The 23,436-nt window shown below is 40.5% G+C and overlaps 2 protein-coding genes across 3 annotated transcripts; one reads left to right on the top strand and one right to left on the bottom strand.

Moving 5' to 3' along the window:
• The first annotated feature begins 491 nt into the window (after positions 1-491).
• Positions 492-9,517, top strand: LOC129864926 (tetraspanin-8-like). 2 transcript variants are annotated; one of them, XM_055937254.1, is made up of 9 exons: positions 493-860; positions 1,672-1,737; positions 2,010-2,123; positions 2,417-2,491; positions 4,869-4,964; positions 5,682-5,780; positions 6,156-6,266; positions 7,246-7,329; positions 7,788-9,517. In XM_055937254.1, exons 1-9 carry the CDS (start codon positions 801-803, stop codon positions 7,914-7,916), a joined length of 834 nt encoding a protein of 277 aa, XP_055793229.1. In that variant the 5' UTR covers positions 493-800; the 3' UTR covers positions 7,917-9,517. The 2 variants fall into 2 exon arrangements, with proteins under 2 accessions (XP_055793230.1, XP_055793229.1); XM_055937255.1 differs by lacking the exon at positions 4,869-4,964 and having other exon boundaries at positions 492-860.
• An 8,119-nt stretch (positions 9,518-17,636) lies between these two features.
• Positions 17,637-22,750, bottom strand: LOC129864928 (tetraspanin-8-like). Its single transcript, XM_055937258.1, has 9 exons — positions 22,365-22,750; positions 21,660-21,725; positions 21,271-21,387; positions 20,874-20,948; positions 20,539-20,634; positions 20,130-20,228; positions 19,538-19,648; positions 19,283-19,366; positions 17,637-18,243 (listed from the first exon to the last, which is right to left on the bottom strand). The coding sequence occupies exons 1-9, from the start codon at positions 22,422-22,424 to the stop codon at positions 18,115-18,117; spliced, it is 837 nt and encodes a 278-aa protein (XP_055793233.1). The 5' UTR covers positions 22,425-22,750; the 3' UTR covers positions 17,637-18,114.
• Between the last annotated feature and the right edge of the window lie 686 nt (positions 22,751-23,436).

Raw genomic sequence — 23,436 nt, forward strand, 5'->3', positions numbered from 1 at the left:
TTCAAGGTCTCAGAGCGAGTGACGTCACCGATTGAAACGCTATTAGCGCGCACCCCGCTAACTAGCTAGCCATTTCACATCAGTTATACTTGCTCTGGACTGGACCTCTGGAGTCTGGATTCCTGTAGTAGATGCTTTGTTCTGCCAAGACAACAGATAGAAGAGCAGACAATAAGTGCTTTATGAATTCTTAATTCTCTCTCTTTAATGGGGTGTTATTGACATGGAAAACATATGTTTACATTGCCACAGCAAGTGAAATAAACAATAAACAAAAGTGAGAAGAAACAAAAAACTAAATCAACAACAAACTATTAGAAATAAACAGTAAACAACACAAAGGTTTCATAAAGATACAGACATTTCAAGAGTTATATTATCAGATATGTCCAGTGTTTTAATGAGCAAATCGTTGTAGTACGAATAGTGGGAGAAGATAAATAAACAGATCAATGTTCACAGTGTTGTTTGTGCTCCACTGGTCGCCCTTTTCTCAGGGCAGCTGGCCACACATCTTGCTGCTGTGGTTACACATCTCTCTCTAACTTCCGGGAGAGCCCATTTAAAGAAAATATAAGTCAAGTTCATGGGGCGTTGCGTTCATGCGGGCTAGACCCTCCCATGACACAAAACACCATTCAGCAGCATGTCAACGCACTCTCATGTTGAGAAGAAGAAGAAACAGTGAAAGGAATCGGACAATCTATTTACTGGACATAAAGATTCTGGGCATCTGTTAGCCCCACTCTGAAGTGAACTGCTTATCCAAACTGTTGATTTTATTATAACCAAATATAGAAATGGGAAGAATACATATCTGCGTAAAACGGGCGTTCATTTTCGTCTGTGTCTTGATCGGGGTAAGTTATCGTCCTGTCTATTGGCCTGTTAAGATTCGAGTAGATTTTTTTATAGGAGCAACGTTTTTTAATGTGAGCAGATTTTTTTGTAATTCTTGCTGGTTATTTTTGTAACTTCTGCGCACCGCGGGGTCTTCAAGCAGTGAGAGTTGCAGGTCACACGCAACGGAAAAAAGAGCGGTCCCATTTTCATCAACAATAATGAACGGATTGATCTATGGCGCGGAAAGAATCACGACAATAGAAATGTTGTATTTAATGTTGCAATTAGGCTGCTGGGTTTTAATCTTTCACTGGAACACGGTTTTTAGCTCTGGTTTGTGGCTGTGTTCAGATTATTTATTTATTTTTCGGCCTTTTAATTCCCCTATTTGTTTATTTGCTCAGTATAATCCCGTAGCGCTGCTACATTCTTTAAAATTATGAGTTGTGTTTGTTCTCATCTTCAAATAGGCCTCCTGACAATGTTATCACGTTTTTGTCAGAATATTAGGCTACTCAATAACTGATATTAGGTTTTTATAAACAGCCGACTAAGTAAATATTTCAGCTATTAATGTCTTATTCATTTATAATTTCGTAGTCTATTTACACGAGGTATAAGATATGTAAATACAATTTACTGTCTGCTTACAAACAATTTGTAGATGGTGTTGGTGAAGTGTATTACAGAAGTTATGAAGAAATGGATCCCTCAACTCTCCTCTGAAACAAATGACTGTATCAACCTGTACTGTGCATTATCAGTAGAACTCTCAGGATAATAGCCTGCACATTGTAATGATTGTATCACTTGTTGTATTCTCTTCAGATCATCAGCACCCTCCTGCTGGCCATCACATTATTTGGACATGGGCACTTCCACCAATCAGAAGAAGTAATTGTTATTTTTATAGCTCCTATTACATTTCCTTATTATGTCATACACATTTTGTTAGAATAATGATGTGTCCATCTAGCCTGGTCCCAGATCTGTTTGTGATGTCTTTCAAAGTCCTACAATGTTTGGTATGACAACAACCATAGGAGTTGGCTATACAGCATAAACAGATCTGAGACCAGGCTAGAGCCCATCAGCATCATTGTAATATTATGATTATAAACCCACAGTTGCCATATCATTAGTCTGGCTTGTCTTCCTATTCACAGATAGAGATTCTGCCAGGGATAGCAATTCTGTATGTCATAGAAGCAGCAACCCTTGTCCTGTCAATCTTGGGGGTCTATGGTGCTCGCAAGGAGAAGAAATGGACTGTGGTTCTGGTAAGCTTGCCAAGACCTGTCTCAAAGTGTTAGCCTGATCCCAGATCTGCTGGTTTTGTCTTGGATAATCATCCTAGGAGTTTGTTAGACAGCACAAACAGATCTGGGATCTGGCTACCAACTTGACATCTCCCCTACTGCAAACTGTTCCTTTCTGACAGGTAAGGGCATGCCATACAACTCAACTGAAACCAGTCAACACTTTACCCATGACATGTTTCCCAAAAAGTGTGATAAGTTTGAATGAACCTTTATTATGGATTTTGCTTGACAACCCCAATATGTGTGTGTAGTTTTCTGTAGGTATGTCACTGGCCAGCCTATACCTGTTTGTGGAGTGCGTGCATGGATATCAAAGCAAACACGAGGTACAGTAGTCTATATATATATATATATATATATATATATATATATATATATATATATATATATATATATATACACACAGGTAACTGTCAAAATAAAGGAAACAGCAACATAAAGTGTCTTAATAGGGCGTTGGGGCACCACGAGACAGAACAGATTCAATGCTCCTTGTCATAGATTCTACAAGTGTCTGGAACTCTATTGGAGGGATGTGAGACCATTCTTTCATGATAAATTCCATCATTACGTGTTTTGTTGATGGTGGTGGAAAACGCTGTCGCAGGTGCTGCTTCAGAATCTCACATAGGTGTTCAAATAGTTTGAGATCTGGTGACTGAGACAGCCATGGCATGTGGTTTACGTCGATCGTTTTGAAGCTCATCAAACCATTCATTGACAACTCATGCCCTTTGGATGGGGGCATATCATCCTATGGGGTTATTGCCATGTTAGCCAGAATTATTTTCATACTGCGCATGGTCCTATATATGAATTGCTTAATTAACTCAGGAACCACACCTGTGTGGAAGCACCTGCTTTCAATATACTCTATGTCCCTCATTTACTCCAGAGTGTCCATTAGCTTTGGCAGTTACCTGTATATATCTTAACTTTCTAACAAAGCAAATAAAATAAAATTTTATTGGTCGCATACACATGGTTAGCAGATGTTAATGCGAGTGTAGCGAAATGCTTGTGCTTCTAGTTCCGACCGTGCAGTAATATCTAACAAGTAATCTAACAATTTCACAACAACTACCTTATACACACAAGTGTAAAGGAATGATTAAGAATATGTACATAAAAATATAGGAATGAGCGATGGCTGAACGGCATAAACAAGATGCAGTAGATGGTATAGAGTACAGTATATACATATGAGATGAGTAATGTAAGATATGTAAACATTATATAAAGTGGCATTGTTTAAGTGACTAGTGATACATTTATTACATCCAATTATTAATTATTAAAGTGGCTAGAGATTGAGTCTGTATGTTGGCAGCAGCCTCTCTATGTTAGTGATGGCTGTTTGACAGTCTGATGGCCTTGAGATAGAAGCTGTTTTTCAGTCTCTCGGTCCCAGCTTTGATGCACCTGTACTGACCTTGCCTTCTGGATGATAGTGGGGTGAGCAGACAGTGGCTCGGGTGGTTGTTGTCCTTGATGATCTTTTGGCTTTCCTGTGACATCGGGTGGTGTAGGTGTCCTGGAGGGCAGGTAGTTTGCCCCCCCGGTGATGCGTTGTGCAGACCTCACTACTCTTTGGAGAGCCTTACGGTTGTGGGCGGAGCAGTTGCCGTACCAGGCGGTGATACAGTCTGACAGGATGCTCTCGATTGTGCATCTGTAAAAGTTTATGAGTGTTTTAGGTGACAAGCCAAATTTCTTCAGCCTCCTGAGGCTGAAAGAATAAACGTTTTGTTTTCGAAATGATAGTTTCCGGATTTGACCATATTAATGACCTAAGGCTCGTATTTCTGTGTGTTATTATATTATAATTAAGTCTATGATTTGATAGAGCAGTCTGACTGAGCGGTGGTAGGCAGCAGCAGACTCATAAGCATTCATTCAAACAGCACTTTACTGCGTTTGCCAGCAGCTCTTCGCTGTGCTTCAAGCATTGCGCTGTTTATGACTTCAAGCCTATCAACTCCCCAGATTAGGCTGGCAGTACTATAGTGCCTATAAGAACATCCAATAGTCAAAGGTATATGAAATACAGATGGTATAGAGAGAAATAGTCCTATAATTCCTATAATAACTACAACCTAAAACTTCTTACATGGGAATATTGAAGACTCTTGTTAAAAGGAACCACCAGCTTTCATATGTTCTCATGTTCTGAGCAAGGAACTTAAACGTTAGCTTTCTTACATCGCACATATTTCACTTTTACTTTCTTCTCCAACACTGTGTTTTTGCATTATTTAAACCAAATTGAACATTTAACACTAAATAGATTTTATTTATGTATTATATTAAGTTCAAATAAAATTGTTCATTCAGTATTGTTGTAAATGTCATTATTACAAATACATATATAAAAATCGCCCGATTAATCGGTATCGGCTTTTTTGGGTCCTCCAATAATCGGTATGGGTGTTGAAAAATCATATTCGGTCGACCTGTAGTTCTTTCAGGGTCTTCGAGGTATCTGCTTGGGGGGGATATACACGGCTGTGACTATAATTCAACCTTGAGGCAATGTTTGTTTGATGTTCTGATAAAAATATATTTGAGAAGTTATTGTATGATGGTGCAATGCATCTGATTCTTGATAATTCAATGTACTGTATCTGTCCATTTCAAATTCAGAGCTGATTATAGGTTTCAGCTGTGACTATAACACTCAATGTAAACTTGATTCATTTCAAGCTGGAGGAGTTAACCAGAGAGAAACATCTAGCTATGATGCCTCTGAGTGGAGCGAATCAAACTGATTTAGAAGAGCTATACAACATGCAGACTAACGTAAGTCACCTTCATTTAATGCTTCTTATGGTCTCTGCTTGTGCCGATTCAACGTTTTAGGGTGCTAATTCAATGTCCCAGGGTGCCAATTCAATGTCCCAGGGTGCCAATTCAATGTCCCAGGGTGCCAATTCAATGTCCCAGGGTGCCAATTCAATGTCCTAGGGTGCCGATTCAACGTTTTAGGGTGCCAATTCAATGTCCCAGGGTGCCAATTCAATGTCACAGGGTGCCAATTCAATGTCACAGGGTGCCAATTCAATGTCACAGGGTGCCAATTCAATGTCCCAGGCTGCCAATTCACAGTCCCAGTGCCAATTCACAGTCCCAGGGTGCCGATTCAATGTCCCAGGGGGCCAATTCAATGTCCCAGGGTGCCAATTCACAGTCCCAGTGCCAATTCAATGTCCCAGGGTGCCAGTTCACAGTCCCAGTGCCAATTCAATGTCTCAGGGTGCCGATTCAATGTCCCAGGGTGCCAATTCACAGTCCCAGTGCCAATTCAATGTCCCAGGGTGCCAAATCAATGTCCCAGAGTGCCAATTCAATGTATGTGTGTCTTTAGGGCCAGTTTTCCTTATTATGTAAACCAAGGCCTGGACTAAAAGCACTTTCATTGGAGATGTCTCCATGGAGGGTTGTTCCTGGACTAGGCCTTAACTATAGCTGGTAAATCATGTTTTTAAATGTCTGTCGTGCTGTTTCCTTCACTTTCAGTTCAAATGCTGTGGGCTCCTACAAGGCTACCAAGACTGGGGCACAGACATCCCCCTCTCCTGTCTCTGTTCTGATGAGGACTCAACACACTTTAAATGTGTGAGTCTGCTGTGTTGAATAAGTTATCTTGTTGCTGGTGTTGTTATGTGTATGCTGAGGAGGATAGGTTTCAATGTGTCAGTCTGTGTTAAATACGTTATCACACAAATATGAATGTGTTAATCTGTTGTCTTTCGGTAAGAGCAATTTATTTATTTATTTTTTTATTTATTTCTAAAACATACGATAAAGACAGCAATAAGAAAACCATAAATGAACTGAGGAAGATGTACATGACAATACTCTAAAAGACCAACAAAAAGGATAGAACACATTTGGACCAGACAATTATCATGGATGCCGTGCTGCAGCCCAATAAGACATCATACAGGTAAAGTAAAGCTCTGTTTTAAACCATGTCACATTCTATTTCAGGTTGCTCCTGGTAACAATACGAGATCTGGTATTCACTATCCCAACAGTCAAATGTCTGAGGATGATGACCACAAGGCTCTAATGGATGAACACATGCTGGTATATAAAGAGGTAAACACATGTTATTCCACTACACCAGGGATGAGCAACTGGCGGCCATTTTGAAGGCCCTCGGATCAATTAGCCCATGTCAGATAATATCTTTTAGATTGCTAAATTTGTTTACCTGTCAGCTATCTAAACCTGTTATAATGGTCGAATTGCCACCCATGGGGTCCCCATTGATGTTGTTAGTCAGTCTCACTCTCATGTCATATTAAAAACTGCATACATTTCTCACCACCCTATGGCAAAATGTGTAGAATTGCAGCAAACTTGCTTTAAAACAGCAACATTTTCTCTACACCCCATGTTAAAATGTGTAGAATTACACAAAATAAAAAAATCTCTGCTGTCAAGAGGGAGCAACTAAACTGTGTTGCTCGTAATTTTGCTCAAAATGTTTTGCTCAAAACATTCTGGCAGCTGTGTATCAACCAGAATGTCATAATTCTAGTTGGGTCCACAGAGATGACTTGTACAGGACTCATTGATACTGTGTCATAATTCTACTTGGGTCCACAGAGATGACTTGTACAGGACTCATTGATACTGTGTCATAATTCCAGTTGGGTCCACAGAGATGACTTGTGCAGGACTCATTGATACAATTTTTTTTTTTTTTGTCATTTAGCAGACGCTCTTATCCAGAGCGACTTACAGTAGAGTGCATACATTTTATTACATTTTTTACATTTCATTACATTTTACATACTGAGACAAGGATATCCCTACCGGCCAAACCCTCCCTAACCCGGACGACGCTATGCCAATTGTGCGTCGCCCCACGGACCTCCCGGTAGCTGCGCCACCAGAGTCTCTGGGTTCGCGCCCAGGCTGTGTCGCAGCTAGCACTGCGATGCAGTGCCCTAGACCACTGCACCACCCGGGAGGCCAATAAACTGATCTTTGTTCAAGTTCTGATATAATACGGACATGTAAACTCTTGTTTTTCACACAAAATGATAAACTCTTAATTTGTCATTTTCAGCCATGTCTTCCCATCTTCATCTCTTTCGTGGGCTATGCAATCAGCCTGATGATAGGAACATTAGTAGCACTTAACACATTATGGGTATGTATTTCATATCTATGTCTGTACTATTTAACCATTTCAGGGTTGGGGTCCATTCATTTTTTTCAATCAAATCAATTGAAATTCAATTCCCAAATAGAAAATTGTCCGTAGTGGATTTTTCAATTCAGGAAATGAATTTCAATTGACTACCTGAATTGAAAGCTTTAGTAGTATTTGTTTGTTATATTTATTACACGCAGGCCGTATGTGGCAGCTAAAAGCTGAATTGCAGTACACAGTACATACAGGTTAACAAGAACAATTACAACATCTGAAAGTCAGGATGCTAACTGAAGGATGGATGAATGGACCCCAACGCTGTACCATAGTGATTATGGTGTAGGCCTACCTCTCGAGTGTAGGCCTATTTGATTTAACCATTATCTATCACACTCAGCACCTAGTCAGCTGCTCCTCCATCCTGACTGAACCGTTACTGTGTGTCTGGTCCTCAGGATATTGGAGTTGCCCTGGCCATCACAATACTCTGCCAGATGAGAAGAAAGTTTGATGTGCCACCTGTGATCTTCACCTCTCAACCACCTCAGTACAGAGAGCTGTGTGACACAGCAGAGAGTGTCTGAAATGAAATGGTCCTCTAATGAAGGATACTCAATGCACTAGTCTGAGTGCCAGTCTGTTTGTGCCATCATGACAACTCCTGTCACTCATTTGTGTCAAGCCAAACATGACAATGGGTGACAAAGAGTTGGCTTGGCAATGACATGGATTTAACATGGGCAAGACCACAAACAGATCTGGGATCAGGCTAGCAATGCACTCATATTATGTACATACTCATAATACACTTGGAAGGACAACTCAGGACATTATTAGACATCTCTGCTGTGTTGTCCAAAGTATTACTGTTTAACTCTGGGTCTTCCTTTCCTGTGGCGGTCCTCATGAGAGCCAGTTTCATCATAGCGCTTGTTGGTTTTTGCGACTGCACTTGAAGAAACTTTCAAAAGTTCTTGAAATTTTCCGCATTGACTGACCTTCATGTCTTAAAGTAATGATGGACAGTCGTTCTTACCATAATATGGACTTGGTATTTTACCAAATAGGGATATATTCTGTATATCACCCCTACCTTGTCACAACACAACTGATTGGCTCAAACGCATTAAGAAGGAAAGAAATTCCACAAATTAAGTTTTAACAAGGCACACCTGTTAATTGAGTCTGAAACCTTAAAGATTTAAAATAGTTTATCTGGTGCTTCTCTCTTCAATACAGTTTTCAGTTGGCTCTCTCTCGTTAAACTGACTTGGCTAGTCTTATACAAATCCAAATATCCAACGTACTAAAACACTATTTGTAAAAAGATATAAATTACCATTTTATCTCATAGATACATTTTAATAATGTAATTCTCAACATATCCCTAAAAACAGCAAGTTAGAATGTTTCCCTTTGTTTCTACTCTGTGTGAGTGTTCGTTGGTCCTGTCGCCATTACTACGACAGGCTAGCTTGACTGGAGCTAACTTTAGCCGACGTTAGCTCTATGCTAACAGACTTTTATAAATTAATTAAACTATCAAAACCTCATCAAAAAATAACAATTATATCATAACACTCCGCTTATCTTGGTGTTTCATATCCTATGTTTTATAACTCGCTCACTCTGATGATAACGTTTAAAATATTTACTTCTCTCTTCAGTTTTCAGTTGTCTCACTCATTCAAATGATTCACTGACTAGGCAGGCTAGCGCTAGAGCCACTGTAGAGAGAGACTGCGTGAAGCAACCACTACTAGAGCAAGTGGCTTCCTCAGAGTGCCGAAACAAGCGGAACACCCATTGATTATAAATAGTGTAAATGATTACAAAATGCCTCAAATGTGGCTACCATATACCTCACTTTCTCCCACATTTCAGGTTGGCAACACAAGGAACCCAAACATGAGCAAAAAACGGTACTATTAAAACAGAAAGTATTACCCCTTTTTCACAGCAACTATTTCCCTTTTTCTTTACAGAAAACTAGGACCAACAAGTAGCCTGCCTCTGACTTTATCAAAACGTTTCCATACTGGTATATCAATTCATCAATATAACGCCAACCAACCTCTTTTGACCTTGGGGGATTTATTTATTTAATGCATTATACTGCCATTGTACTATGATAACGCACAATAAATAAATATGGTACCATATGGTATTTCCAAATACTACACAATCCATGCTTCTTCCCTCCTCCGTTCCTTGGCTTGGAGTAACCACTGATATCATAAGATTTACAGCAGATGTGGTATTTCAGTGATTACTAAAATGGAATGAGCAAGCAACACTGAACCATAAGTGAGAGCACCAGCTGTTCAGGACGACTGTGTGATCACGCTCCCCGTAGCCGATGTGAGTAAGACCTTTAAACAGGTTAACATTAACAAGGCCCCAGGACCAGGGTGCATACTCGGAGCATGCACTGACCAGCTGGCAAGTGTCTTCATTTACATTTTCAATCTCTTACCCAGTCTGTAATACCTACATGTTACAAGCAGACCACCGTAGTCCCTGTGCCCAAGTACGCCAAGGTAACCTGCCTAAATGACTATCGCCCCGTAACACTCACATCTGTAGCCATGAAAAGCTTTGAAAGGCTTATCATGAATCACATCAACACCATCATCCCAGACACCCTGGACCCACTCCAATTTGCATACCGCCCCAATAGATCCACAGATGACGCAATCTCTATTGCACTCCACACTGCCCTTTCCCACTTGGACAAAAGGAACACCTACGTGAGAATGCTGTTCATTGACTACAGTTCAGCATTCAACACCATAGTGCCCTCCAAGCTCATCACTAAGCTAAGGATCCAGGGACTGAAAACACTCCCTCTGCAACTGGATCCTGGTGAACACCTCTCTCTGCGACGTGGATCTTGGACTTCCCAACGGGACGCCCCCAGGTGGTGAGGGTAGGCAACAACACATCCGCCACGTTTACCGTAGTTTACCTATACCTCATTGTGTATCTATTATTACGTGTTTGACTTTTCTCTTATTTCTCTATTTTTCTTTCTCTCTGCATTGTGGGAAGGGCTCGTAAGTAAGCATTTCATTCATAGTCCATACCTGCTGTTGATGAAGCATGTGATAAATATAATTTGATTTGAAGGATGTTTTCATGTCATGTTGACAGTCAATATTAAGACCACTAATATCACACACTGTTAAAAATCCTTTCTTAAACCCCTCAAGTTCAAGTCATCTTTATTGTCCCCATTGGTAGATTTGTTGTGCAGTCAGGGTTCACCAATACAAAACGACAACATTAAAAACAGTGACAACCATACAACCGATACACACATAACAGGAAACGAGGAGATTGATAAAAAGGAACAATCATCATGCAGAAGTGCAGTAATAAATCTACATTTAATTGAATATACAGCCACTCTTCCTGTGGTTCATTACGGATCCACATTATTTCCTGCTAAGGCAGTCAGCCCTCCAAATCCAACAAGTCTTTAAACCAGACGGCTCTCAGAGCTAAACTATACGTACAAAAGTATGTGTATTCGGTTATTTCAGTCACACCTGTTTTTGACAGGTGTATAAAAACTGTATGTACCAGTCAATTTGCAGTCTACACATTTGCTGTCTCCAAATTATTTGTAGTTATGTTCCGGCCCCCCTGACCATCCGCTCAAGAAAAAATTTGGCCTGCAACTGAATCTAGTCGATGATCCCTGATGTACATAGTCATCATGGTTGGGTATGTTACTTTCTAAATGTAATCAGTTAAGAGTTACTAGTTACCTGGATTACCCAAACTCTGTAACATAACCTGATTACTTTCCGTTTAAGAAAAAAATGATCCATCAAACGCATTTGGTGTGTCATCATAGTGGTCTCTTATTGGTGGTCATCAGTTGGTGTGTCATCATAGTGCTCTCTGATTGGTGGTCATCAGTTGGTGTGTCATCATAGTGGTCTCTGACTTGTGGTCAGACTCAGGTGGAACAAACTTAAATTTGCGCCTTTTTTTAATGCTGCATTGAATGTCATTGAGAAACATATATTTTTTCATAAACATCCTTTCTGAATTGAAAAGTAAACCAATAAATATTTTTTCCCCCCTAAAGTATCTGTAATCTGATAACAATATTTGTGCATTACAGTTACAGTTTTTTGTAAACAAATCACATCTAATAGGATTACATGTAATCAGTTACCCCCCAACCTTGATACTCATAACGTACTTGAAAGCAGTGATGTGATGTCATTGGCAGTGATGTGTCTTCTGCCAATGGGACATGATTAGACATTGGAGATCTCTGCTGCGTTGTCCAACCTATTATCACAGAGTTTCTATACCCAGAGGCACAATGTCACGAGACTTCCGGAAACGCTTGTGAAACAGACCATGCAGACCAGGCCGAGGTTTGAGGTTTGAGATGTCGAGTGGAAAATTCTTCTTTAGTTGTTCATTTTCCCAAAATCTAAAGGCACAACCTAGATTCGATCCAATATTTTAAGTAGTTGAAAGTGTTATTACTCCAACCTCTTGAAATTGATAAACGGACACGTTTTTATGTTAGTCAAAAACAACCTTATATTGAAGGAGCGCCTTTGATTTGACGGCCAGCACCTTCGCAGTCCGGTGTGACACGACCTTTAGACGCGATGATGTGTTTCTGTGTATGAGCTTAACTAGCTTAACTAGCTTAAACTAGCTTAACTAGCTTAACTAGTCACCATGACATCGCCTTCAAGTGTAATTGGTATTTCTATTGGAGAGACAGTTTCTGCTTATCTTCAAACTGCACTGTCTTTGGTATTATTGTCCCAACTGATTTTTCAACAAGGGTTCTGTAAAAACCTGTGGTTTGTGGCTTGACTTGAATATGAGGACACCTACAAGTACCTAGGTGTCTGGTTAGACTGTAATCTCTCCTTCCAGACTCACATTAAACATCTCCAATCCAAAATTAAATCTAGAATCGGCTTCCTATTTCGCAACAAAGCATTCTTCACTCATGCTGCCAAACATACCCTCATAAAACTGACATCCGACCGATCCTCGACTTCGGCGATGTCATTTACAAAATAGCCTCCAACACTCTACTCAACAAATTGGATGCAGTCTATCACAGTGACATTCGTTTTGTCACCAAAGCCCCATATACTACCCACCACTGCGACCTGTATACTGTCGTCGGCTGGTCCTCGCTTCATACTCGTCGCCAAACCCACTGGCTCCAGGTCATCTACAAGTCTCTGCTAGGTAAAGCCCCGCCTTATCTCAGCTCACTGGTCACCATAGCAGCACCCACCCGTCGCACGCACTCCAGCAGGTATATCTCACTGGTCACCCCCAAAGCCAATTCTTCCTTTGGCCGCCTCTCCTTCCAGTTCTCTGCTGCCAATGACTGGAACGAACTGCAAAAATCTCTGAAGCTGGAGACTCTTACCTCCCTCACTATCTTTAAGCACCAGCTGTCAGAGCAGCTCACAGATCACTGCACCTGTACATAGCTCATCTGTAAATAGCCCATCCAATCTACCTCATCCCCATACTGTATTTATTTATTTATCTTGCTCCTTTGCACCCCAGTATCTCTACTTGCACATTCATCTTCTGCACACCCTACCATTCCAGTATTTAATTGCTATATTGTAATTACTTCGCCACCATGGCCTATTTATTGCCTTACCTCTCTTATCCTACCTCATTTGCACATGCTGTATATAGAATTTTCTACTGTATTATTGATTGTATGTTTGTTTATTCCATGTGTAACTCTGTGTTGTTGTATGTGTCGAACTGCTTTGCTTTATCTTGGCCAGGTCGCAGTTGCAAATGAGAACTTGTTCTCAACTAGCCTACCTGGTTAAATAAAGGTGATTTTAATTTTTTTTATCAGGAAATAATTGGTAACCATTTAACCATTGAAGTCCTCAGTGTTGTTTACAGTGTCTTGAATAAAAGGAAAATGTATTATAACATTATGGTCTTTCTTTATTCAACAACCAACAACTCTCAAAATATCATTTGTTATATAATTATCACAGTGTCACCAAAATGGCCTGCGATTTTTATCACAGAAAGTCGCAATCAGACTGACAAAAATGGCATTTCTTCCAATGACCTTTGTCCTCTCCCCATCCTCGTTTCATTTTCTGCGTTTGTCTTTTCCACCTACTCTCTCCTCTCATCCTTCTCTCTCTTCCTCTTCCTCATACTCTCTCATCTCATCCTCCTCTCTCTTCCTCTTCTCCACCTGCTCTCTCCTCTCATCCTCCTCTCTCTTCCTCTCTCCTCTCTTCCTCTTCCTCATACTCTCTCATCTCATCCTCCACTCTCTTCCTCTTCTCCACCTGCTCTCTCCTCTCATCCTCCTCTCTCTTCCTCTCTTCTTCTTTCCCTGTTTCACCCTCTTCTCCTCCTGTCTTTCACACTCCCTCAGCCCTTTCTCTCTCCTCTTCTGTTCTACCTTCTCTGTCTTTGTCTCTGCTTCTTTTCTCTTCCTCTCCTCCTTCTCTAGTTTCTTCAACTTGTCTTTCTCATTCTTCCAACTGAATACAGTCTGACTCAGGAGGAAAAGTTCATTAAAACAATGAAGACGTAATGAAGGACTCTAAACTGTATGATATTAGACTAGTGGTACATACTTATAGGCGATCCCCAAACAGTTGTTAGAGATGCTTGTTGCCACTTACTGTGTGGGCCGTGTCCTACTGTTCCGGATGGTGAATTCATTAGCCGACAAAAAGTAGAGGGAAAAAAGAAGGGAAAAGGAAAGAAAAAATAACCCTACACCCATTAAAACCTCACCACTATTCCACTACTTGGCCCTATCAGATCCTACACTCATTTAAACCTCACCACTATTCCACTACTTGGCCCTATCAGATCCTACACCCATTAAAACCTCACCATTATTCCACTACTTGGCCCTATCAGATCCTACACCTATTAAAACCTCACCACTATTCCACTACTTGGCCCTATCAGATCCTACACCCATTTAAACCTCACCACTATTCCACTACTTGGCCCTATCAGATCCTACACCCATTAAAACCTCACCACTATTCCACTACTTGGCCCTATCAGATCCTACACTCATTAAAACCTCACCACTATTCCACTACTTGGCCCTATCAGATCCTACACCCATTAAAACCTCACCACTATTCCACTACTTGGCCCTATCAGATCCTACACCCATTAAAACCTCACCACTATTCCACTACTTGGCCCTATCAGATCCTACACCCATTAAAACCTCACCACTATTCCACTACTTGGCCCTATCAGATCCTACACCCATTAAAACCTCACCACTATTCCACTACTTGGCCCGATCAGATCCTGCACCAGGCCTCTTTTACACGTTAATAGCATGCATACGTAAACACAGCACCAGACCAATGTTTATCTATTATATTGACTAGATAGTGACCGCTCTAACAATGGAAATACATCTCTTCAATGATTGAAGGCAGGCCAGATCAGGTTGTACCATTCTAGCCAATGAGAGGGCAGATACACGTGTGAAAAACAGGAACAACTAAGTTGCTTTACTTAAAGTTGCCAGAATGTCACTTGCATCCACTTATATCAGTACATTTGTAACAGCCTAAACATTACGGAACTATTAGATCAAATAAGCCTCACGTATTTCGTATTTGACCCTTCACTAAGTCCCGCCTTTCCCTGGAAGCCCAATTCCCCATTCAACCACTGGTGAAATCCCCTCACAATGATCTAAAAGTGTGTTTTCTAATACACAATGAAATTAAACACAGACTTCCCCTTGCTAACCATAGGGAAACTCTTGGGTATGTTGTGGTGGACTGTTATTATAATTGCTTCACTGGAACCTGGTCAAAGCTTATGTCCTCATCTGGGTACATTTGACTTCAACACAAAACCTAGGAGGCTCATGGTTCTCACTCCTCTCCGTAGACTTACTGTTAATAGAATTTTGTTCTCAATTTTGTCTGTTACTAAGAATTTGTAAGGTTCTTATTGAATTGAAACAGACAGAGGCCAGTCTACAATAGTCAGCAAAGTTTATTTACGAGAGCTCTCCCCATCCTTACATGTACATTGGTTTATATACCTCTCATTTCATCATAACTGTCCCTCCTCCTCTAAGACAATGACAATATAGTTCACCAGTCTCCTCCTTCTCATACATTGCCTGCCTGTCATGTTCCTGACCTTATTTCCTTTGTTTAGTCTTTGTTTAGTTGGTCAGGACGTGAGCTGGGTGGGTGTAGTCTATGTTATGTGTTTCTATGTGTAGGTTTGTCTTATTGGCCTGATATGGTTCTCAATCAGAGGCAGGTGTTTTACGTTGTCTCTGATTGGGAACCATATTAAGGTAGCCTGTATGCACTGTTGGTTTGTGGGTGATTGTTTCTGTCTTTGTGTTCTGCACCAGATAGGGCTGTTTTCGGTTTTCACATTTATTGTTTTGTAGTGTTCACGTTATTATTCTTTATTAAACATGTTGAACACTAGCCGCGCTGAGTTTTGGTCCTCTCCTTCATCCCAGGAAGAAAGCCATTACACTGCCACCTGTTATACAATCTACTACAAGCCCAAGGTTTCTCCCCTCCCTGGGTGGAGAGACTTCCTTCTCTGTTATCAGTTCCACAGTGGTCACAAGTTGTCTGCCACAGTTCCTTGCCTGCTAACAGTTCCTCTTTCTTATGGACAAACATTATTTATCATTATACAGAGACAGGGTAGAATTCTGTTAGTTATAGTTCAACGTTAAATGTATACATCATTTAGTCATTATTCGTAAAAATCTGCATGGTTCTCACTCCTCTCCGTAGACTTACATAGTAGTTATGAAAACTTCCAGAGGATGTCAGAGCCCTTCCCGCATGGACTGACATGTTGTCCACCCAATCAAAATATCAGATATTAATATATTAATTTGTTCTGATATTTTGATCGGGTGAACAACATGTCAGTCCATGCGGGAAGAGCTCTGTCATCCTCTGGAAGTTTTCATAACTACTATGTAAGTCTACGGAGAGGAGTGAGAACCATGAGCCTCCTAGGTTTTGTGTTGAAGTCAATGTACCCAGAGGAGGACAAAGCAGAAGCTACAGCTAGCTAGCACTGCAGTGCATAACATGTGGTGAGTAGTTGACTCAATGAGAGAAAAAGACAATAGTTGAACAGTTTTGAACAAATTAATTTCTTCCAAAATGAATTAGAAGCAAGAGAGAGAAAAAAAGATAGAGAGAGATAGCTATGTGTGTTGTATTTATTTTCTTTCACTTTCACTTAGCTAGCGAATATTAGCTCAGATGCAAAAATATTTATGTCCAACATTTCGACAGACAAGCTGTCTTCATGTTCTCAGAACATAAGATATTCATGTTCTAGACACGTTTCATGGGAACGTTGCAAGAACATTTCTGTGTATCAGTTGTGAAGACGTCGCCTGATGGAACAAAACAAATAAAAATGGTTTCATTACACGCCAAGACTTGTTACTGTTGTCATGCCAATCAAGGCCCTGATTGGTGAACCACTGATCCATTCATAGCTCTTTTTGTTTGGTAAGGGATACTCACACAGAAAGCTTTTAACATAACATGTTTGCAAATGAGATATTTGACTACATTGTGCATGTTAGTTTATACAATAATTATTATTCTACAGTTCTCACCTGGGAATTGAACTCATAACCTCGTGTTTCCCCGTATGGCTAGCTGCCTGCTACACCACCATGTCCATGTCATGTACTGATTCATCTGACCATTCTCACCTGGGATTTGAACTCATAACCTTGTGTTTCCCCGTATGTCTAGCTTCCTGCTACACCACCATGTCCATGTCATGTACTGATTCATCTGACCATTCTCACCTGGGATTTGAACTCATAACCTCGTGTTTCCCCGTATGGCTAGCTTAGTGGAATAGTGGTGAGGTTTTAATGGGTGTAGGATCTGATAAGGCCAAGTAGTGGAATAGTGGTGAGGTTTTAATGAGTGTAGGATCTGATAGGGCCAAGTAGTGGAATAGTGGTGAGGTTTTAATGGGTGTAGGATCTGATAGGGCCAAGTAGGCTGAAAAGAGGAAGAGAGAGGAGAATGAGAGGAGAGAGCAGGTGGAAAAGAGGAAGGAAGAGGAGGAGGAGAGGAGAGAGGAAGAGAGAGGAGGATGATAGGAGAGAGCAGGAGGAAAAGAGGAAGAAAGAGGAGGATGAGAGGAGAGAGCAGGAGGAAAAGAGAAAGGCAGAAAATGAAATATGGATGGGGAGAGGACAAAAGTCATTGGAAGAAATGGTTGTCGAATAAAGAAGGACCATAATGTTAAAAGATGCTTGTCCCTTTATTCAAGACACTGTAACCAACACTGAGGCACTACAACGGTTAAATGGTTGAGCAGTAATACTTTGGACAACACAGTAGAGATGTCTAATGTCTAATAATGTCCCAAATTGTCCTTTCAAGTGTGTTATGAGTATGTACATAATATGAGTGCATTGCTAACCTGATCCCAGATCTGTTTGTGGTCTTGCCAATGCCAACTGTCACTCTGCCCCTGAACCAGACAGTTAACCCACCGTTCCCCGGTAGTCCGTCATTGTAAATAAGAAGTTGTTCCTAACTGACTTGCCTAGTTAAATAAAGACCATCGTGCCAGTCTGTCATTGCCAAGTCAACTCTGTGTCACCCATTGTCATGTTTGGCTTGACACAAATGAGTGACAGGAGTTGTCATGATGGCACAAACAGACTGGCACTCAGACTAGTGCATTGAGTGTCCTTCATTAGAGGACCATTTCATTTCAGACACTCTCTGCTGTGTCACACAGCTCTCTGTACTGAGGTGTTTGAGAGGTGAAGATCACAGGTGGCACATCAACCTTTCTTCTCATCTGGCAGAGTATTGTGATGGCCAGGGCAACTCCAATATCCTGAGGACCAGACACACAGTAACGGTTCAGTCAGGATGGAGGAGCAGGTGACCAGGTGCTGAGTGTGATAGATAATGGTTAAATCAAATAGGCCTACACTCGAGAGGTACGGTAAAAATCACTATGGTACAGCGTTGGGGTGGGATAGAAAAATTACATATTTACCTGATTTGTTAATTATTCATAGTTCGCAATTAATGCTTAATAGATAGAAGGATATTTCTGTCCTGTTCGTGTCTGTGTTTTTATGGTCTCCACTCTAGTTCCCTGCAGCTAATCTGGGCATATGGTCACCAGAGATGACTTGAGCTGACAAATGAGTTAAAGACTGCATTACATAGACAAGATGTGGTGGGTGTAACCGAGATAGAGGAGTTTAGAACAATTCCTCATTGTCTCTAAATCATCCTTCCATCTTGGAAACTAAGCCAGGGTGGGGTTAAGACAACAACCCCAGTGCAGATAACAGGATGAACCCAGAGTGGCTTATGATGCTCCTTGGTCTGCATGAGGGGGGTTGAACCAACCATGACTGAGCATTGTTAGTGTCAGCTATATATTGTACTCTGCATTTGTGTAAAGGTTAGGTTACTCGGTCCAACACTCAAGGGTGGGGGGGGGCCTCCTTATAGCAATAATTAATCAATATTAAATAAAGATGATTGTTTGAAGAAATTACCAAATCTCTCTCAGTACTGAATTTCCACGACAGGGGTCCATTCATCCATCCTTCAGTTAGCATCCTGACTTCCAGATGTTTTTAATATTCCTGTTCACTTGTATGTACTGTGTACTGCAATTCAGCTTTTAGCTGCCAAGTACAGCCTGAGTGTAATAATTATAATAAACCAATACTACTACTAATGCAAAAAAAGTTTTCAGTTCAGGTAGTAATTGAAATTCATTTCCTGAATGGAAAAATCCACTACGGACAATTTACTATTTGGGAATTGAATTTCAATTTATTTGATTGAAAAAACGGAATGGACCCCAACCCTGAAATGGTTAAATAGTACAGAAATAGATATGAAATACATACCCATAATGTGTTAAGTGCAACTAATGTTCCTATCATCAGGCTCATTGCATAGCCCATGAAAGAGAGCAGGATGGGAAGACATGGCTGGAAATGACAAATTAAGAGTTTATCATTTTGTGAGAAAAACAAGAGTATATGTGTCCGTATTATATCATAACAAATATCAGTTTATTGTATCAATGAGTACTGTAAATCTTTGTGTATCAAACTAGAATTATGGCATTGTAATGGTTTAGTGGAATGACATGTGTTTACCTCTTTATATACCAGCATGTGTTCATCCATTAGACCCTTGTGGTCATCATCCTCAGACATATCACTGTTGGGAGGGTGAATAACAAATCTCGTATTGTTACCAGGAGCAACCTGAAATAGAATGTGACATGGGTTCATAAAAATATATCAATTGATCTTACCGAAAGACATAACAGATTTATTTAACACAGACTGACACACTGAATCCGATCCTCCTCAACATACACAACAACAACAACAACATCATCAACAACAACAACATCAACAACAACAACAACAACATCATCAACAACAACAACAACAACAACATCCTCAACAACAACAACAACAAGTTAACTTATTTAACACAGACTGACACACTGAATCTGATCCTCCTCAACATACACAACAACAACAACAACAACATCAACAACAACAACAACAACAACAACAACAACAACAACATCATCAACAACAACAACAACAACAACAACAAGTTAACTTATTTAACACAGACTGACACACTGAATCTGATCCTCCTCAACATACACACAACAACAACATCATCATCAACCCAAGCAACAAGATAACTTATTCAACACAGCAGACTCACACATTTAAAGTGTGTTGAGTCGTCATCAGAACAGAGACAGGAGAGGGGGATGTCTGTGCCCCAGTCTTGGTAGCCTTGTACGAGCCCACAGCATTTGAACTGACAGTGAAGGAAAGAGAACAACAGACATTTAAAAAACACTTCATGTTTCCAGAACTATAAGGCGTTGAAGCATTCTCCATGGAGACATCTCCAATGAAAGTGCTTTAAGTCCAGGACTAGGTTTACATCATCTGTGTCCGGGAAACACATTGCAGACACTTTTTATCCAAAACAACCCCATTTGTACAGTGTCTACCAGCCCTAAAGACTCACCCATAGAAAAACCTACATAATTACAAAGGTGGGGGCACACACCCTGTCCTGGATTGGCCGAGACCCTAAGAAGTACTCAATGAAGGTGACTTACGTTAGCTTGAAAGTAGTACATCTCTTCTATATCCTTTTGTTTCGCTCCACTGAAAGGCATCATGGCTAGGTTTTCCTCTCTGCTTAACTCCTCCATCTTGAAATTAATGAGGTTTACATTGAATGTTATATTCACAGCTAAAACCTATACAGTAATCATCTACGACTTTGATAGGAACAGACTGAATTATCAAGAGTCAGATATATTCCACCATCATGCTTTATACTATAACATTTAAGCATAACTTCTCTAATATATTTTCACCGGAACAGCAAACAAACATTAGCACAAGGTTGAATTCAAAACGTAAGATACATATAGGCTGTAGACTGTACCTTGTGTTTGCTTTGATATCCTTTCACACAAGCTGCAAACAGGTATAGGCTGGCCAGTGACATACCTACTGAAAACTACACACACATATAGGGGTTGTCAAGCAAAATCAATACTAAAGGTTCAATCAAACCAAAATCACTTCAAACCAGATCACACTTTCTGGGAAACATGTTGGAAACAGGTTATGGGAAAATTGTTGATTGGTTTCAGTAGAGTTCTAAGGCATGCCATGACCTGTCAGAAAGGAACAGTTTGCAGGAGAGGAAACGTCACGTCGATAGATACTAGCCTGGTCCCAGATCTGTTTGTGTTGTATAGCCAACCCCTATGGTCATTGTCCAAGACAACACCAACAGATCTGGGACCAGGGCAGCTACCACTTTAGGGCACACTTACCAGAATCACAGCCCACTTCTTCTCCTTGCGAGCTCCATAGACCCCAAAGATTGAAAGGGCCAGGGTTGCTGCTTCTAGGACATACAGAACTGTTATCCCTGGCAACAACTTGTCTATCTGTGAATAGGAAGACAAGTCAAGTTCATGAAATGGCAATTCTTGGTTTATAATCATAATATTACAATGATACTGCTGGACTCTAGCCTGGTCTCAGATCTGTTTATGCTGTATAGCCAACCTCTATGGTTGTTGGCATGCCAAACACTGTAGGACTTTGAAAGACATCACAAACAGATCTGGGACCAGGCAAGATGGACACATCATTATTCTAACAAAATGTGTATGACACAATAAGGAAATGTAATAGGAGCTATAAAAATAACAATTACTTCTTCTGATTGGTGGAAGTACCCATGTCCAAATAATGTGATGGCCAGCAGGAGGGTGCTGATGATCTGAAGAGAAAACAACACGTGATACAATCATTACAATGTGCAGGCTATTAACCTGAGAGTTCTACTCATGCTTCATCATGAGTCATGAGGGATGGAATTATTTACAGGGTTTGTGAGCAGAGGGTTCAGGAGATTACAATATATCATATGTATCATTTATAAATAGCCTATAAATGATGACATGAATAGCTGAAATGTTAATTCAGTTGGCTGTTTACTAATCAAATATACTTACAAACCCTTTGTGGTATGCCGTGTGTCTGAGTTAATAAACATGGCATAACTTTATAACATGCTGCAGCTTAAGTAGAATATGCTGAGACATTAAATAAATATGTTGAACACATTCCCACAAGCCACACCTAAAAAAAACTGATTCCAGTGAAAGTTTAAACATGACAGCTGATATCAAATGGTAACTACGTAGGCTACAACGTTTCTACTTTGTTTTAGTTCTATGTTCAGTAAACTAGATGAGAACAATCGGCCAATTTTTTTAATGTAAGCAGCACCTTTCACTGCTTGCCATGTAACAGTCATGTAACAAAACTTGTCTAAACTGTCATAAGTGACCGATAAAAAAAAAACGAGTTCATCAACTCGAATAAAATAAGGCCAATAGATTGGAAGATCACTTACCCCTATCAAGACACACACACAAATGAACGCCCGTTTTACCCAGATATTCATTCTTCCCATTTTAATATTTGGTTATGATAAAACAGCTTGGATAAGTGGTTCACTTCAGAGAGGTGCTAACTTAAATCCAGAAAATGGATCGTCCGATTTCTTAAACCGGTTCTTCTTCTCAGCATGACTGTGTTGACATTGACCTGACGACTCAAACTGAATTATTCCGCTGCTCTATGTTCGCTACATACTTGGGAGAATAAACTAAGGTCCATGGGCGTGTCGTATCGTTTTGCCGGAGCAAGGAGTTTGATGTTGACATACTGCTGACTGGTATTTGTTATATGGGAGGGACTAGCCCGCATGAACGCAACCTCCCATGTTATGTTGGCCAGTGCACGATGGCTAGAGATCAGGCAGGCTAAAAGGAACTACATGGTCAATCTGCTGTCTGCATTGGCCCTGCAGCACTTATGGTGATAAGGTATCTACTTCTTACGCTTTGCGGAGCAGCGCAGAACTGTTAACGTTTTGATCCCAGGGCGACCTAAATGAAGCGCCCCGCACTCTTGGCCTCACACGCCAGCAGTGAACACTTTGCTGAAACCTTGGCCTCACACGCCAGCAGTGAACACTTTGCTGAAACCTTGGCCTCACACGCCAGCAGTGAACACTTTGCTGAAACATAACGCTGGGCTGCATATCTCACCGCTTTCTTTCATGTGCTGTGCTCTCCTGGCGTCAAAGAATCAACACTTCTTCATATTGATTCAATGGATTGTGGTCAGTTAACCAATGGAATATGGTGTCAATATTATAAAAAATAAATATATATTAGCAAATACAAATTAGAAGTGCTATAAACTATATCGTGATTTTCCATGAAGAAACGTTCCGGTTCTGCAAAATGTTCACTGCTATCGTTCGAGGCCAAGGCTTCATATCGGTAGCGCAGGAATCAACCCCCAGACTAGTCAAGGATCAAATCAACGTTTATTTGTCACATGCGCCGAATACAACAGGTGTAGTAGACCTTACAGTGAAATACTTACTTACAGGCTCTAACCAATAGTGCAAAAAA

The sequence above is a fragment of the Salvelinus fontinalis genome, chromosome 11 (genome assembly GCF_029448725.1).
Source record: "Salvelinus fontinalis isolate EN_2023a chromosome 11, ASM2944872v1, whole genome shotgun sequence".
Classification (NCBI taxonomy): Eukaryota; Metazoa; Chordata; class Actinopteri; order Salmoniformes; family Salmonidae; genus Salvelinus; species Salvelinus fontinalis.

Coding starts and splice junctions, on each gene's coding strand:
- LOC129864928 (XM_055937258.1), bottom strand. CDS start 22,424: ATGGGAAGAATGAATATCTGGGTAAAACGGGCGTTCATTTGTGTGTGT. Junction 20,949..21,270: donor AGAAGTGGGCTGTGATTCTG/GTAAGTGTGCCC, acceptor ATGTGTGTGTAG/TTTTCAGTAGGTATGTCACT. Junction 18,244..19,282: donor TTGCACTTAACACATTATGG/GTATGTATTTCA, acceptor TCTGGTCCTCAG/GATATTGGAGTTGCCCTGGC.
- LOC129864926 (XM_055937254.1), top strand. CDS start 801: ATGGGAAGAATACATATCTGCGTAAAACGGGCGTTCATTTTCGTCTGT. Junction 4,965..5,681: donor TATACAACATGCAGACTAAC/GTAAGTCACCTT, acceptor CTTCACTTTCAG/TTCAAATGCTGTGGGCTCCT. Junction 5,781..6,155: donor ACTCAACACACTTTAAATGT/GTGAGTCTGCTG, acceptor ATTCTATTTCAG/GTTGCTCCTGGTAACAATAC.